The sequence below is a fragment of the Rhinatrema bivittatum genome, chromosome 3 (genome assembly GCF_901001135.1).
Source record: "Rhinatrema bivittatum chromosome 3, aRhiBiv1.1, whole genome shotgun sequence".
Taxonomy (NCBI): Eukaryota; Metazoa; Chordata; class Amphibia; order Gymnophiona; family Rhinatrematidae; genus Rhinatrema; species Rhinatrema bivittatum.
Genome location: NC_042617.1, coordinates 585,159,502 through 585,177,629, shown reverse-complemented (window position 1 = coordinate 585,177,629; position 18,128 = coordinate 585,159,502). Strand labels below are relative to the sequence as shown.

General features: G+C 46.9%; 1 protein-coding gene across 4 annotated transcripts in view; it reads left to right on the top strand.

Moving 5' to 3' along the window:
* The window catches only part of SYNJ2 (synaptojanin 2), a 257,365-nt gene that overhangs the window by 199,362 nt on the left and 39,875 nt on the right, over positions 1–18,128 (top strand). For all 4 annotated transcript variants that reach the window (XM_029596673.1, XM_029596671.1, XM_029596672.1 and 1 more), the window contains 2 exons: positions 2,253–2,370; positions 6,849–7,067. In XM_029596673.1, the coding sequence (XP_029452533.1) occupies positions 2,253–2,370; positions 6,849–7,067 (337 nt within the window). The remainder of the gene's footprint in view (positions 1–2,252; positions 2,371–6,848; positions 7,068–18,128) is intronic.

Below are 18,128 nucleotides of genomic sequence, written 5' to 3'. Positions count from 1 at the left end.
GGGACTTGAGCCTGCGCTCACAGGCCATGCCCCCTTCCCCCACCCCCACGCAGGTCCCGTGAGCACCGGCTTAGTCCCCCATGTTTATTTCCCTGTGGTGATCGCCGCTGGAGTCGAGAGATAGAATCGAGGGCTGGGGAGCGGCGCTGCTGCTGTGCAGTTCTGAGAGGTTTGGGGTCAGGAGGGGGCAGTACTGCATCAGAGCTTAGGGGACGGCAGAGGAATAAATCTGACTCTGGTTAGCAGGTACTGCTGGCTAAATTTAAAAAACAGCTAAGCAATATAAAATGCATTAATTAAGCAAGTGTGCTCTACCAGCGCCACCTGGCCTGCTCCATCCATGCTCTCCCCACCCCAGCCCCATTGCATACTCAGCAGGGAGAGGCTGCTCCCTATCCACTTTAATTTAGCAAGAGCTGAAATCTCCTTATTTGTAGGATGCATCCTTTATTAGGATAAAAAAATGTTTTTTTTTAGTTTTAAGCTTGAGCTTTTTTTAATTGAAAAAAGGGTATTTCATTTTGGTGGTAGTTTCCTTGTTACTTATTACAGTACACACATATCCCATAACACCTAAGAGCCATCCTGAGTACCAAGAGAACAGAGTCTAGGGACTGGAAGGAAAAGAGCCAATAAAAAGCTGAGAGATGTGGTCTGTGTTGGTCCTTGAACATAAGAATTGCCATACCGGTCAGACTAAAGGGTCCATCAAGCCCAGTATCTTGTTTCCAACAGTGGTCAATCCAGGTCACAAGTACCTGGCAGGATCTCAAGGGGTAGATAGATTTCAAGTTGCTTATCCCAGGGATAAGAAGTGGATTTCTGCAACTCCATCTTAATAATGGTTTATGGAATTTTTCTCCAGGAACTTGTCCAAATCTTTTTTTAAATGCAGCTACAGCTTTCACCACATCCTCTGGCAATGAATTCCAGAGCTTAATTAGGCATTGAGTAAAAAAAAATATTTTCTCTGATTAACTTTACATGTATCACCTAGTAACTTTATTGTGCATCCCCTTGTCTTTGAAAGAGTAAACAACCGATTAAAGTTTACTCTTTCCACACCACTCATTATTTTATAGACCTGTGTCATATCTCCCCTCAGCTGTCTCTTCTCCAGGTTTCTTTAGCCTTTCCTCATAGATTAATCATTTCATCCCTTTTATCATTTTGGTTCCCTTCTCTGTACCTTTTCTTTTTTGAGATGTGGTGATTTTGATATTCTCTGTTTTATTCTCGATGCTTTTCCTAATAATTCCTAACATTCTATTTGCTTTCTTGGCTGCGGCTGAACACTGGGCAAAAGATTTCTACGTATTATCAACCCTGACGCCTAAATACTTTTCCTAATGTGGAACCTTGCACTGTGTAGCTATACACAGTGTTACTTTGCACTTGTCTACATTAAATATCATCTTCCATTTGCATGCTCAGTCTCCCAGTCTTGCAAGTTCCCTTTGCAATTTCTCACAATCCTCTTGTGATTTACCAACTTTGAATAATTTTGTGACATCTGCAGATTTGATCACCTCATTTGTTGTTCCCATATGAATGTATTAAAAAGTAGTGATCCCAGAACAGATCCCTCGGGATCTCCACTATTCACCTTTCTCCATTAGGAAAGTTTACCATTCAGCCCTACTTTCTGTTTTCTATCTTTTAACCAGTTCACAAGAGGACACTGCCCCCCATCCCATGACTCTCTTTAATTTCCTAAAAAATCGCTCATGAGGGGCTTCTTTGCCAAATGCTTTCTGGAAATCCGGATACACTATATCAACTGGCTCACCCTTATCCACACGTTTCTTTATGCTCTTTAGTCGCTCATATGCACATGGTTCGGAATGAGTGTCTTTGAAGGATACTAAGAGAATTTAGATCATCCCAGTAAAGAAGTTGTAATAAATGCTAAAGAGCAGAAAGATTCCAAATTACCTCTGTTAATACAAAGAGAAAACATACTTTGAAATGTTTTATACAAATAGTAGAAGTGAGAAAAATAAGATGGGAGTGTTAGAGTGTGTAGCAGTGGATGAAGAGGTAGATATAACTGGCATCTCAGAGACCTGGTGGAAAGAGAAGAACCACAAACACAGATCCTGAGCCTTTTAATTGTTTTGATGATTTGAATAAAGTCTCGCTCACTTGCACTCGTTTCTGGTATTGCATGATGCGTATAACTGCTTTCACCACTGCACCCGTACCCTTGACGTTATGATGTGTGCCATGTATGTCTTTCGATCTTTCTTCAGCTGGAGACATCAATCTTCTGGACAGTGACCTGGATTTGCCAACTAAGATCAGACACACATGGACCCCAGGAGCCCTGATGTATTATGGTAGAGCAGAGTTGGAGGCATCTGATCACAGGTACCCCATCCCGTGTAGGTTCTTCTGTTTCTCAAGAACCACTTGACAGTTTTGTGCTTAACAAATAACAAGTGAGAAATCTGCAGATTCAAAAGAAAGTAGTCATTCTTGCAAACCATTTGAAAATCGGAAGGATTTTGTTTTCTGTAAGTGCGATAGAGAGCTGTATTCTGGATTAGCCGGCCAGGGCTGGCTGTACATTTGATAAAGTGTTGTAGAATAGAAGCATTCCTTTCCTCTTTCCTCCTCATGGGGATTTCCTCTGCCATGCAGCCCGCCGTCCCATCATAGCCAGCTTTGACCTGTTGTAATGCAACATAGACACATCTCAGACATGGTAAGAGCCCAAGAAGGGTTAAGTGTAAGGCAAACACAGATGCCATAATGTTGAGGCCAAGCTCATAGAATCAGATGCTGCCTGTAAATAAAAGGTATCCTGGAGCCGAGGCATAAGGAGCTCTTCTATCCATGCACCACAAAGCACTAATTGAATGGAAAAATCAAGTCGCTTACATAGAATTTATTATTTTGGGTGTTCTCTAAAGGAGCTGTCTAACCTTGATCGTCAGGGTAAGAAAACTAAATGCAGCAAGCTGCTTAGCACTTGGACAAATGTCCAGTGAGCATCAGTATCCAGCCATCGCACCTGCTTCATCAACACGTTCAGAGCAATTCCTGTGAGCAAACGGACTTTATTTCATTTATTTGGGGTTTGTAAGAGAAACGGCAGTGCATTCAAATAACTTGACCTTGAAAATGGGCCAGGCATGGCTTCACATTCCTACTTTCAGAGGAGCCGAGGTAATAAAAGCGCATGGAAAACGGGTGCTCGTATCGTATTGTATCGTGATCTTCATTTGAAACAATAATATAACCAAATCTTCCTAACACATGCCCATAGACCTCTCCTGGGCACATAATGAAATACGTTAATGAGGTGCCGTGTTAAAAAAGCTAATTGTGCATCCCTAGTGTGTCCTTGGCATCGGGCGGCCAGGAGACACGGTTGTGTGCGGGTGAGGAGAACGGACGTTCTTAAATTGAGTGTCGGCTTTGCTAACCTGACCGCCATCAAGACTGTTTTTTTTTTTCCCTGATGCTGCTTTCTGTGCTTCCTCCTATTTAGTGTTGCAACAATATTAAGTAGGAGGAACCAGAGAAAAGCAGTATTTTTTTGCTTTTTTGTGGAGGCTTGGGGTACTTCAAGACTTAACTCCAGCTCTGGGGCTGGTGTTATTTTTTGCGTGTTAAAATGTGCACATCGGGTGCATAGTGATTTTTTACATTGGGGGTAATAGCTAATAGCCTCATTTACGTGGCATTTACATGTGATGAGTGCAATTAGCTACACGCTGATTGGATGCACATTTTGGACGCGCTAATTCCGTTATTGCACGGGGAGTTATTCTAGCGCATTAAGCTGTGAGTTAGGCTGAGTGCATTATATTGCATCGTACCCCCAGGGTGGTGGGAGGCGCGGAGCACCTTTCTCTGTCTTTATTTAGAAGGTTTATGCCAAAGGCCTGCAACTGGTTCTTGTAGCAATGGAAATTGAACTCGGAGAAACATAGAAATGATGGCAGAAAAGGACCAAATGGTCCATCCAGCCAGCCCAGTAAGCTTATGGTAGTATCTGCTGTGCCGTGTAAGTTACCCTGTGCTTATCTGTTTCCCAAACCATAAAAGTTAGTGCCTTCGATGGTTGCTGTTTGAATTCAAATCCCGTTATCCCCATGCTTATCAGTTTCCCACACTAGCCCTCATTGATTGCTGTTGAATCCAATTCCCTGTTATGCCGTGTTGTTGAAGCAGAGAGCAATGTTTGAGTTGCATCACAGTATCAGTCTTATTGGTTAAGGGTAGTAACCGCCTCATCAGCAAGTTACCCCCATACTTGTTTCCCCAGACCGTAAAAGTCAGGGCCCTCGGTTGCTGAACAAATCCAATTCCCCTTTTCCCCCTGCCATTGAAGCAGAGAGCACTGATGGAGTTGCATCAACAGTGTTAAGGGCAGTAACCGCCACACCAGCAAGTTACCCCCATGCACTCTTTTCTTCAGTTCCATCCTTTAGCTTTTAGGGATCCTTAGTGTTTATCCCATGACCTTTTGAATTCTTTCACTGTTTTGGTTTTCACCACCTCCTCTGGAAGGGCGTTCCAGGCATCCACCACCCTCTCCTTGAAGAAATGTTTCCTGATGTTGGTTCTGAGTCGTCCTCCCTGGAGTTTCATTTCATGACCCCTAGTTCTACTGATTTCTTTCCAATGGAAAAGGTTTGACATTTTCACATCAGTAAAACCTTTTAGATATCTGAAAGTCTGTATCATATCCCCCCTGCACCTCCTCTCTTCCAGAGTATGTATATTCATATACTTCACTCTCTCCTCATGTTTTCTCATACTGCCCCATACCATTTTGGTCGCCCTTCTCTGGACCACCTTCATCTTGTCTCTATCCCTTTTGAGATCCGGGCTCCAGAACTGAGCACAGTACTCCAGAGGAGGCCTCACCAAGGACCTGTACAAGAGCATCACCACCTCCATTTTCTTACTGGTCATCCCTTTCTTTGTGCAGCCCAGCATTCTTCTGGCTTTAGCTATCGCCAGGCACCCCACAGCAGGATAAGTCAAAGAGGAAAATGTTCTTTGCAGTTCCATAAAGACAGATGACATTTTGGTCCCACTGGGGACTATCATCAGGATGTCTTTATGCAACTGCAATAAATATTTTCTTCTTTGATTTATCCCATTAAGTATTCAGTGATATCCATAATTTCCAGGTGACTGAAATAAATTAGTAGAACTTGCTTGGAGTGAGTGCAGAATTTTATGATGAGGCAAAACAAGTGACCCCAGGGGGCCCTCCATGAAGTTAGCAAGTAGCGCATTTAAAACAAATTGGAGAAAATTCTTTTTCACGCAATGCACAATTAAGCTCTGGAATTTGGTACCAGATGATGTGGTTAGGGCAGTTAGTGGAGCTGGGTTTAAAGTAGGTTGGGATAAGTTCTTGGAGGAGAAGTCCATTAACTGCTATTAATCAAGTTGATGTAGTGAATAGCCACTGTTATTAATTGCATCAGTAGCATGGGATCTTCTTGGTATTTGGGTACTTGCCCAATACTTGTAACCTGGATTGGCTACTGTTGGAAACAGGATGCTGGGCTTGATGGACCCTTGGTCTGACCCAGTATGGCAACTAATTATGTTCTTATGAGGGAAGAATTAGATGGAGCAAATGGACTGAGTGTCTCACACCAAGTCGTGCTGAGTACCTTCATGTGGTGACCCTGTTGTATAATATCTAGACTAAATCTCAACCAGGAGACTACCTACTACTATCAAAGTATGATAAGAAGCAAAAAGAACATTTTCATATTGAGCGCACATCTTGTCACTGGTGTAATGTGCTGATGTCAGGAAGGCATAACCTCATCAGATAGAAAACTGTGTAAGCACTTTATCGCTGTACCAGAAAAGCACTGGGATCATGACCTCGCGAGAACTGTAGCACAAGTTGGAATCACCTGTCCAAGTCGTATAAAAAAAAAACTTGATGCAGAAAAACCGGATATTGTGGTAAAAGAGGAACACAAGAAGAGCATTGCTAATAAGTGTTAGTACTAAGTGACTATTATGTAAAACATATGGAAAGAGAGGATCCCCAAGTATCAAAAGATGCAATCAGAAACTAAGAAAGCGTGGCAGAATGATACAGACATTGTCCTAATTGTATTGGGCTCCCCTGGCCTGATTAAAAGGAACGACCCAATGCATCTTGATATACTGCCTATATGTATTTCATCTTACACATTCCAGAGGGAAAGCTCTCTTTGACACAATGCAAGTAGTGAGGCGAGCATTAGCAGTACATTTGAGAGACTGAGATTATACTCTGCATACCCTGGTCTATTTTTGGCAAGGTGTGCGCAAAATAGACCCATTTAGAGACATTACCCTGTGAGAATGCAACACACACAAGCGCAGACCCAAGGCCCCCACACACTACCCAGGCCTCGGCAGACCTGGAATAAACAGGTTTGGCCCTGAATAAAGGCTGCAGGTATGCCACCTTTCATCTTAGGGACAGTCCCCACAAAAAAAAGCTCCAAGGAAGCCGCCGTTTTCCTCCCCAAGGAGATTCCCTCCCACAGCAAAAGTTTAATGGACTGTGGTGGAGCTAGAGGGAATCTCTTTGCTGCTACCATCCCTTGCCTGGCAGTGCAGTAATAAGACATGAACTCCCTCCAAGTGAAGGGGGGCTGGCATCACCTCCTGCCCTGCATCAGCTCTCTCTATCTCTCTTGGCTCTGTCTTGGGGGGGGGGGGGGAAATTAGCTTCAAAGCAGCTGCTTAAGGAATTAAAAAAAAAAATCTGCTTGACCACTGTTTCACTACTGTGCATTAAAAGGGGGAGTTTTGAAAGGGCTGCCTGCTGCTGGTATGACCATGACGTTTCATGTGTGTGCCACGTACAGGCCCGTGCTAGCCATCGTGGAGGTGGAAGTCCAGGAGGTTGATGTGACTGCCCGGGAGATCGTGCTAGAAAAGGTCTCCTGTGCCCAGGGTCCGCTGGATGCCACTGTAGTCGTGCAACTTCTTTCACCTACACTAGAAGAGAAGAGCGACTTCCCCGAGGAGCTGACCACGGAGCTCATGCTGGCTTTCCAGAACTATGGCACCATCATCCTCGTCAGGTGATGTGTAATTCTCATCTGCTTGGGACTGGGCTGATAGTAGATCTGGGTCACTGACTGTCAGCCAGGCTTGGGTTTAGTAGGGAGGATAAGGCCGATTATTGGTTAAGCTGTAGACGAAGAGAAGCCATGCTATATGGAAATCTTTATTTTTTTTTAGTTCAGACTAACAAAACTGTAAACTGTCGCTCAAATCGTGATAATATGACTCCAGTTTAGAGGCCCAATAACCACTTACTAGATATGTGAAAAATTTAAAAAAAAATTGTTACAAAGATTAACCGAAAATGGTATCAGAAACAAAATATGTGCTACGGGGTAAATCCCCTGACTCGTGCTTGCAATGGGCTTCAAAAAGGCTTCAGATACCAGCACTCACTGTCTAATCATTTATCATTTTCCTGCCAAAATTATCAGTATAAACATTTACTTTATCCAAATTATTTAAAACCATAAAAACTGGCACTTATCTCACTGGTCTTTGCTTTCAGTGCATTCTGCTTATACTGTCTTGCAAACCACTTTATATAAACTGCCAGTGCTGCTCGCTTGTACCAGTGAGATATAAGTGCCAGTTTTTATGGTTTTAAATATTGTAGGCACCAGTCAGGAAATTAACCCCGTAGCACATATTTTGTTTCTGATACCATTTTCTGTTAATCTTTCTAAAAATGTGTTGAAATTGTTTACATCTCCAGTAAATGGCTATTGGGTCTCTAACTGGAGTTATATTATCATGATCTTTATTTTTTTTTTTTTTACATGGCACTGTACAAGATGCATCACCGACTTAGTGTCGCTTTTCCAGGGAGTTTACATACTTGGTTTGAATACATAAAAGGCAAGCCAGCCATACTTACAAAATGCTTTAAGTAAATCAGCAGCTGATGTAATAAAGTGGGTTTGGTAGAGCACAGTTTTATCTGCTTTTGGGGCCGATGCAATACAGTGCGCTGGGCTGAGCGCACCATATAACCTGCAATTGGACACGGGTTGTAGAGGTGCTAACTCATCCCCTTATGCAATACAGGGATTGGCGCCTCTACAGCGCACATCCAAAGCGGAGTGAAACTAATAGCGCTCGTCTGCTTTTCTGTACTACCTCCTACTTAATATCCTTCATTTACTATCCATTGGTTCTTTTCACTGACATTTGTCAGTGAAAAGAACCAATCCCCTTTCAGGACAGCCTGGTCCTTTCACTGACATGTGATAATAAAGGGACCAATGGGCAATAAGTGAAGGAGTGAATAAATCAATATTAAGTGCCCCACACTTTAATATTGATTTTATACACTCCTTCTAGTGCCCATAGTCGGGTTCGGAGAATGGAGGCTGAATTTATCAGCGTCCATTTTCCTAACCCCTGCACGTGCGCTGATAAATTCAGCCTCCATTTTCTTAACCGGCAGACAGCCATCGACAGCGGGCCTCTCTCCGGCTTGCACTGTCAAGAAGGCGCTAGTGGCTCGCAATCGCCCCTAGCGCCTCCTCGACAGCGCGAGCCGTAATTTAAATATTGCATCGCGCCCCCAGGAGAGGTGCCTGGGGGTGCATTATGAAAGCGGGCGCTGAATACACGGCGCCCACTTTCAGCGCAAGTTTTTTGCATCAGCCCCATTGTGTGCAAACTTTACTCCCAATGCAGTAAGGAGTTTTGCTCACAACAATGTGTGTACAGGTTAGCGCTCTCCAATGTTAATTTATTGGTAATGAAGGCATTAGCTATTATCCCCCAAAACAGAGACATGCTCTGGCTAAATCATGTTTTCTTACTGCTGGAAACTTAACACCTAATTCCCTGTACGTACCCAGCTCTGACCAGACTCCAGGGTTTTGCCTCCCGTCCAGCAGATGGAGACAGAGAAGTTTTTGACTGACACTGCCCTATATCTCGAGGTGCCACCAGGTGTCTCCAGCAGATGGTGGAGGTGCAAGATCCTGCAGTCTGAAGAAAAAGGGAAAGAAGAAATGCAAAGCGATAGAGAGAGACTCTACAGCCTCCCAGGGGGTAGTCAGGTCCTGGTTGGGTCATTCCCCCTGGTATTTGAGACAGCTGAGCAGAGGGTCGGAGACCCTGCAAGCTCTCCCCGTCTGGCCAGCAGCCAGAGTGATACCGGGGAGCCTGGTTCACTCACCCAGGGGGGGACCCAGAGAGAGCCTGCAGAGCCTGGTTTGTGCTGATTGTTTAAAGTTTTGTTAAAAAAAAAAGATAGGCTTCTCTGCGCTGCTACCACTTTGCCCTTTCTTTGCCGTAGATTGCTTCTGTCCCCGCTCCCCCAACGCTGCTTTCCATCCTCCGGGGTACAGTGCATCTCCGGTCCAACCCCCAATGCCGTGTGGAGTGGCCTGCACCGTGTGTGGCTCTCATGCGGTGGCCTTTGTCCCCGGTGCCTCCCCGGGGGGGGAGAGCACTTTGGAGACGGTGTTGGGGGCAAAGTTGAAATCTCGCCGGGAACCTGGGAGGCTCGCTCCGGCTGAGCAGGCTTCAGGGGATCTGTACCTGCTCAGCACAGGATCGGAAACCATTTTGGCCACCTTCGCAACTCCCACGTGGGCCGCGGATAGGGAGGGGGATTTCCCGCCCCGCTTATCCCCGCAGGCAGGAGCCTCCGGGGGGGGGGGGGGGGTGGGGGTGGCGAACTCACCGGGGATCAAGCGTCTTCAACGGAGGAGGGCCCCAGGGGAACCTCAAAATTCTCAACTTTTTCTTTCCTCCAATTTTTGTATTATTGCTGCATAAGACCTTTAAAGCCAGGAAGGCAGCAAAAAGGCACTTGGATAAGGGAACCCCTCCCAAGTCTGCCAAGACCCACAGAGCCCCTGGAAAGGAGGGGATCCCAGCCCTGAAAAAACCCAGGGTACTGGAGAAGGAGGAGGCTGCCAGATCCAGGCATCCCCTGAGGAACTCGACATCTCGGCCCGTGGGGAATTCTTCCTCTGAGACCTCGGTGCCAGGTGATCCCCAGAGGGCGAAACCTCAGGGGGGTAAACCCCGATGCGGTTAACCAGGATCTGGATCAACCATTGTCGGGGGCTCCGATGGTAGAGGATGAGGACCCTAGGGTTGTCCACTTATTCTGTGAGGAGGAATTGGCCCCTCTTATCCCCGCAGTTCTCGAGGAGCTGAGCATTGAGGCCCCTCAGGAGGGCACTGTGCTGGATGCCGTGGGTCCAGTTATGGTAGGTCTTCGTGGTCCGACCAGGTTCCTTCCATTCCATATGTTGGTAGATACGGGCCTATAGGTCAGCAGGGCAATGGACAAATTATACCCACTGCCTGAAGAGGCTCTTGACCTTCTTAACGTTCCAAGGTGGATGCTGCGGTGTCACCAGTTGCCAAGAAGACGACCATTCCTGTGGCCGGCGCTACTGCTCTTAAGGATCTCCAAGATAAGAAGTTGGAAGAGCATCTCAAGAAGATCTTTGAGATCTCTGCTCTGGGTGTGAGGGCTGCCATGTCTGCAGCCCTCACACCCAGTGTCAGTTTTATGTCAGTTTATGTTGAGAGCAGGTCTTCGCTGGGTGCAGCAGTTACAGATGGACAAGTCCTTGTCTGACTTGGAGGCCCTGCAGGCTTCTTGCTGTGGTGGCCTACAGTGCAGATGCGCTGTACGATCTGCTTAGAACTTCGGCCAGATCTATGATATCAGCTGTCTTTGCTCGCAGACTCCTTTGGCTGAGGAACTGATCGGCAGATGTTTTTTCCAGGGTGCAGCTGGGTTCCTTGCCATTTAAGGGCAGGTTGCTCTTTGGTAAGGACTTGGAAGACATGATTAAATCCCTGGTGGAAAACAAGGTCCACAAGTTGCCAGAAGATAAGCCTAAAGCGAGGAGATCCTTCCCCTCTCTGTCCTGTTTTTGAGGAAATCGATGTTTTCCGGCATCCAGATCGTCTGGATCCTCCTGAAGGCAGGTCTCGAGCAGGCAGCAATCCTGGGGTTAGTCCTTCATGGCCGACGTTCTGGCAGAGATGGTTCCTCCCAGGGAACGGGTGAAGCCAAATCTTCCCAATGAAGCATACTTACACATAGGAATCCAGCCCGACCACCAGAGATACCTGAGGTTCATGATTCTGAGGGAGCATTTTCAATTTTGCGCCCTGCTGTTCAGGCTAGCGACGGCACCCAGGACATTTACCAAGGTGATGGTTGTGGTGGCTGCAGTGCTCTGGAAGGAGGGCAGCTTGTTCATCCTTACTTGGATGCCTGGCAGATTCGAGCAAGGTCGGAATCCCTCTGTCAGACGGTGGGGGATCCACCTTGGGGTGGATAGTCAGTCTGGGCCAAGAGCCACCTTTGTCCCCACCCAGACCTTAGAGTTCCTGGGAGCACTTTTTGACACACGATTGGGCAAAGTTCGCCTCACCAAGGAGCAGATCGCTAAGTTGCAAGCTCATCTTCACGCACTGTTGGATAAGTGTTTGCCCAGGGTCTGGGATTACTTGCAGGTCCTCAGATCAGTGACTTCCACCTTGGAGCTGGTTCCATGGGCCTTTGCTCACATGAGACCTCTACAGTCAGCTTTACTATCCCGTTGAGACCCGATCTCAGAGCACTTTCAACTACCGCTTCCTCTCACAGAGTCTGCGCGCTGCAACCTCTCTTGGTGGCTCCTCCCGGACAAGCTGCACCAGGGGGTGAACTTGGAGATTCCAACTCCCGGACAAGCTGCACCGGGGGATGAACTTGGAGATTCCGACTTGGATGGTAGTAACCACGGATGCCAGTCTCTTCGGTTGGGGAGCAGTCTGTCAGGACCGATCGGTGCAGGGCCGATGGTAGGGGGAGGAATCCTCAAGGTCGATCAACCGGTTAGAGACCTGAGCTGTGAGGCTGGCTCTGCAGGCTCTCCTCCCTCTGGTGAGGGGGAGATTAGTAATGATCCTGGCAGACAATGCAACAGTGGCCTACATAAATTGCCAAGGAGGTACCAAGAGCTGGATGGTTGAATTGAAAGCCCGGGAGCTGATCTGCTGGGCGGAACTGCACCTGGAGAGGATTGTAGCCTCCCACATCGCAGGTACAGACTACTTTCAAGCAGATTTCCTGAGCTGGCACCGGCTGGGTCTTGGGCAGTGAGAATTGTCAGAGGAAGCCTTTCGCCTGATATGCCACAAGTGGAGCAAGCCATGCATGGATTTGATGGCAACGTTCCACAATGCCGAGGTTCTTCAGGCAGCGGATGTTCTGCTGTACGTTTTTCTGCCATGGCCGTTAATTGGCAAGGTGTTGCGTCACATAGAGGGCCATCCAGGTGACATAATCCTCTTGGCTCTGGAATGGCCGAGGCGGCCATGGTTTGCGGACTTGGTCAACTGAACAGTGGACGGTCCTTTGAGATTACATCTCCTGCCAAATCTTCTGCGTCAGGGCCCCATTTGTTTGGAAGGGGAAGATGGGTTTTGTCTAGCAACCTGGCTTTTGAGAGGGAGCAACTAAGAAATAATGGTTATTCAGATGCAATCCAGGAAAACCTCTACCTCCCTGGCATGTATCAGGGTGTGGGGAATTTTTGAGTCTTGGTGTTTGGGGCACAAGGTGGAGCCTGCCCGGTCCTCTGTGGGGGATGTTTTGGCTTTTCTACAGGATGGTCTCCTTTAAAAGTTTATCCTTTAGTTCCCTGAGAGTGTAGGTTACGGCTCTAGGTGGATTTGTGGTAAGATATGTGGAGTTGCCTTGGCAACGCATCTGGACATAGTACATTTTCTGAGAGGGGCGAAACTTTTGTGTTCCCTGGTCCGGAACCCTTGTCCTTCCAGGAGCTTAAACATGGTTCTCAGGGCTCGGTGCACGTCTCCGTTTGAGCCTTAAAGCGGGCAATGCTAAAGGAATCTTACCTTGAAGGTGGATTTCCTCGCAGCTATTTCTTCTGCTCGGCAGGTGTCTGAGCTTCAGGCCTTTGTCATGCAGGAAACCCTTCTTGAGGATAACAGACACAGGAGTGTGTTGAGAATGGTTCCCTGCTTTCTACCTAAGGTGGTTTTCATCTTTTCATTTGAATCAGTCTGTGGAACTCCCTTCCTTTCTGGATTGAATTCCTCCACTCCTCAGTCCAAAGTCTTATGTAGGCTGGACGTGAGATGGGCTCTGTTGCATTACTTGGAGGTTACGAACAGTTTCTGCCTGTCGGATCATCTTTTTGTGCTGTAGAGTGGCCCCAGAAGGGGGCATAAAGCTTCTTGGGCCATGGTTTCTTGGTGGTTGAAAGAGGCTATCAGCTTTGCATACATTGCTCAAGGTCAGCCGGTGCCGGTCAGTCTTTGGGCGCATTCTACCCATTCATAAGCGGCCTCCTGGGCCGAGTGTCAGCAAGTTTCTCTGCAAGAAATTTGTCGAGTGGCTACTTGGAAGTCTTTGCATACTTTTGCCAGGCATTACCCTAGGTTTAGAGAAAGTGTGCTTCGAGCAGGACTCTAGCGGTCCCACCCCATGTAGGGAAGGAGTCTGGACTGATCCGGGTACATACAGGGAAAGGAAAATTGGTTCTTACCTGCTAATTTTCGTTCCTGTAGTACCACGGATCAGTCCAGAGTCCCGTCCATTGCAGGTAAGTAGGGATGGAGAGTCCGCTTGAGCAGTTGTGATTAGTTACTCGGAAGATTTACGCTAAAGAATGGCTCAGGTTCTGCTCTCACAGTGCTCTCGTGTAGACGGGGTTTTGAGTGAGTTTGCAAGTTTTCTACTTCATTGTCTTTGTTTTTATCTTGAAATTACTGCCTTGTAGTCATAGTATTTAAAAAAAAAAAAAAAAAGAGTAGCTGAGTGCCAGAGAGAGGGATGTTTGTGGCTTGGGGAGCCCAGCTGGGAGTGCAAGTGGCTGCTAGTCCAACTATGGGGAAACTATTCATTTCCCTTCTTACCCCAAGTTATTGATTCCCTGTTACATGTAACTGCTTTTCTGCACCATTGTTCAAATTGTAAAGTTTATTTGAATTTCACCCCTGTTTCTTGTGAACCAGCATGATGGGACTACCGTCTTGAATGTTGGTATATAAAAAAACTTAAATAAATAAAATAAATAAAAATGGGGGAGGCCAGGGATTGGTTGAGTTGCTCTGCAGGACTTCCCCTCCTGAGTGGGTTGGGTTGCAGGCTGAGCTGCGAGCATGTGGGAATACCGCATGTGCGCAGGCAGAAGTGCCATGGCAACAACTGCGGACTGCGGCAAATGCTGCAGCTCATGTGGACAGAAAGCATTGTGGCTTACCTCAGAGGGGTTGTGCCGAACTTGTCGATCCGGTGATGAAGGCAGTGCCACGGGGACTGTGTCAGTGGAAGGAAAGTTGGCCCTAGTTGCTGGTGTAGTAAGGCCTCTCTCTCCTGCAGCACAGGAATGGCAGCAGTTTTGGGGTTGGCTCCCACGTTGCAGAAGGCTTTAGGGGAGGGGCCAGCTTCTTCTCCAGAGCTGTCCCTTGCCATGCCCGATCAGGAGGATACCCAGAACGATTTGGGAAGGCCTGAGAAGTCCCTAGGAGGGGGCTTAGAAGTGAAGGAGACCTTTTCTTCTGAATTTGTGCTGTTACTGCCTTTTTTGGCATGGAAGGGCTCGGCTGGGAAGTGAGCTCACTTGCCCAGTCCTCAGAGATATGCTATATCCAAGAATTTGGCCTCCCAAGAGAGAGGGCAAAAGGACGAGTGCATACCCCTGTACGGGGTTTGCGCTCCTTGGGCATGGAAGACTCTGAGGGTTCAGAAGGAGATGATGATCTTCTGTCTGATCCGTCAGGAAACGAAGCAAGGACAAGAATCCTCTGGGTAGGGGGAGGTCCCGGTGATGGAAGGAGATGATCCCAAGATGGTTCGGCTCTTCCAGAATGCCTTCCTTTGATTCCCCAAGTTTTAAAGGAATTAGGGATTATGGTAGCACAGAAAGAGTCAGATTACAAGGGTGTGGATCCGGTCATGGAAGAATGTTGATATCCAGAAAAAACATTCCCATTCCACTGGTTGGTTAAGAGGCTGGTCATCTGGGAGTAGCATACTCCAGAAGCTGGGTTGAAGGTAGGTAGGACGACGACAACAATGCTATACCTCCTGCCCGAGGATGCTCTGGAGCAGCTGAAGCTTCCTGAGGGGGATGCTTCAGTTTCAGCAGTGACCAAGAAAATCACCATTCCAGTGATGGGGTCGGCAGTGCTGAAGGATGCTGAAGGATGCCCAGGACCAGAAGTTGGAGCCACTGCCATTAGCAATGGTAACATGGAATGGACTTAGTTTTTGGGTACTTGCCAGGTTCTTTTGGCCTGGATTGGCCACTGTTGGAGACAGGATGCTGGGCTTGATGGACCAAGGTCTGACCCAGTATGGCATTTTCTTATGTTCTTATGGAGTTTTATCTTCAGAATATGGTTGAGGTCCTGGCTATGGGCATCTAGGCTGCAGTTTGCAACAGTTTCATGGTGCGCCTACTTATCTCCAGGGGTCAGAGACAGCACAATCTGTGGCTACAAAGCAGATGGCGAGATTAAAGGGCGCCTTGTATGACCTGCGGTTCACATTGGCCAGAAATATGCTGTCAGTGGTTCAGCCAGACATCGCCTCTGTGCAATTGGTTGGCGAATATCTGATCCAAGTAACAGGTGAATATTTGGACCAGCTGGTGAAGAACCTAGGCAAATCTTAGGTATATAACTTGACCGAGGACAAGTCGAAAGGGAGCAGAAAGACCTGTCCAGGTCGGCAAAGGTGCAGAGAGAGAAGTAGATACTACCCAGACAAGACTTCCTCCGCTTAGAAGCAGTGGCCTAACAAGTCACAGTCCTTCCAAGGGTCACAGAAATCCACCCGGGACTCCTCTAGTTAGGGGCCTAGAAAAGGAAAGTCCGTGTGATGAAATGCAGCTGTTTCCACTCTTAGCCTGGATTCATAGAGGGATGATTAGCCCTTTTTTACAAGGAGTGTGGACCAAGTTAACAATGGACCAGTGGTTCCTAATAGTTATGAGAGAAGGCTACACATAAGATTTCTTGCCCGATCCGGGAAACTTTCATGGTTTCTCCTTGCACCTTCAAAGAAAAGCGAGTGGCAATGCGTGCCACACTCAACTGGTTGAAGCATCTGGAAGTGATAATACCCAGGTCCCTGGGGGAATGGGAACACAGAAGGTACTCAGTCTACTTCGTGGTTCCAAAGAAGGAAGGGGGCCTATCGGCCCATTCTAGATCTCCAAAAGATGAACATGGCTCTACAAGTAATTTCTGAATGGAAACCTTATGTTCTGTGATTGCGGCAGTTCACAAAGAAGAGTTCTGGGTGTCCCGTAGCCTCAAGGAGGCATACCTACACATTTCTATACAACAGAATCATCAGAGGTTTCTGTGGCTCGCAGTACTGGGAGAGTATTTTCAGTTTCAGGCACTCCCATTTGGGCTCATGACTGCATCGCAGACATTCACCAAAGTGATGATGGTGGTAGCCGCAGTGCTGAAGAGAGAAGGCATTTTAGAATAGCCCTATCTAGATGACTGACTCATCCGGGCAAAGTCAAGGGAGTTTTGTCAGCGCTCAGTGTACTGAATGGTGCAGATGTTGCGGTCTTTGAGCTGGAAAAGCCATTTAGTTCCAACCCAGTCATTGGTACACTGAATGCTGACAGAACTCCTTTGACTTGGCCTGGATGAGCCAATCTCTAAAGGTATTTCTTAGGGAGGAAAGAGTGGGGAAGTTGACAGCGCAAGTCCACAGATTGTAGCATTTGTCAGTTCCCAGAACCTGAGACTATTTGTAGGTCCTGAGTTCTATGGCATTTACGATCGAACTAGTTTTGGGAGATTTCACACATCTGCAACCCCTTCTGAGATTGCTTCTGTCCTGCTGGAAACCTCAGTCAGGAGTTTTCAGCTATCATTACAAGGGGAATCCAGGTCCAGTCTCTTCTGGTGGTTTTCCTGAGCCTATCTGGTGAGGGGAATGGAGTTGGAAATCCCAAATTGAGTAGTGATAGCCACCAATGCCAGCCTGAAAGGGCAAATAGTGCAGGGTTGACGGAAGAAGTGTCATGGTCTATCAATCGGTTAGAAACAAGAGTGGTTTGCAATGCATTGCTTTTCTTTCTTCCTTCCACTGTTGTGCGGTGAGAGGTCTATTTGACAATGCAATGATGGTGGCTTGCATCAACAGTCAGGAAGGATCAAGGAGTCTAATGGTGTCTCAGGAGTCCTAGGAACTATTTTGCAGGGCAGAACAACACCTGGCAGCATCTCATGTAACTGGTATGGAGAACCAGCTAATGTCCTTCAACTTCAAGTTCTATAACACAACCAGCTCATTTAACTGTTCGTTGTAAATATTTAAAATGCTATTAACCTTTTCTTTTTCCTTCCTCTCCCAGTTTAAGCATCCCTGTTTTTTGTAACTGCTTTCTTCCGCACTACAGTTCCAGTTTGTTTTTCTTTCTATGCACCACTGTTTTAATGTAAACCAGCATGATGTGATTTTATCATGAATGCCGGTATATAAAAACCATAAATAAATAAATAACATTCAGGAAGAATGTCCTAGGCCCAAGAGAATGGGAACTGGTGGATAAGGCAATGAATTTCATTCAGTCTAGGTGGGGCATCCCTCAACTGGATTTGATGGCCTCAAAGCATCCATTTCTTCAGTCGCAAGAGGAAGTTAGGTGCCCAAAGTTTTTGACGCTCTGATTCTCCTGTGGCCATTCAGGATTATATTGTGTGTATTTCCTTCATGACCCTTGTGGGAAGGGTACACATACTAAGTCTCACCCGGGGAAGGTGATCCTGGTGGCTCCGGAATTATATCGTCCATGGTTCTTGGTTCTGGTAAATTTGGCAATGGATGGATCCCTCAGACTCTGACATCTACTGCATCTGCTCCATCATGGTCCAAGTTTTTGGATCGAGCAGCTCACTTTTGTCTCTTGGCTTGACTTTGAAAGGCACTGCCTTCGATTATGGGTTTATTCGGAGGAGGCATTACGACCTAATTGCAAACTAGAAAGCTTTCCACTTCTTTGTCTTATGTGGAGGGTGTGTGAAAATTGGTGTCTTGGAGAAGGGATTCCTTCCCTCTGGGCATCAGCATTTCGTATTTTTGC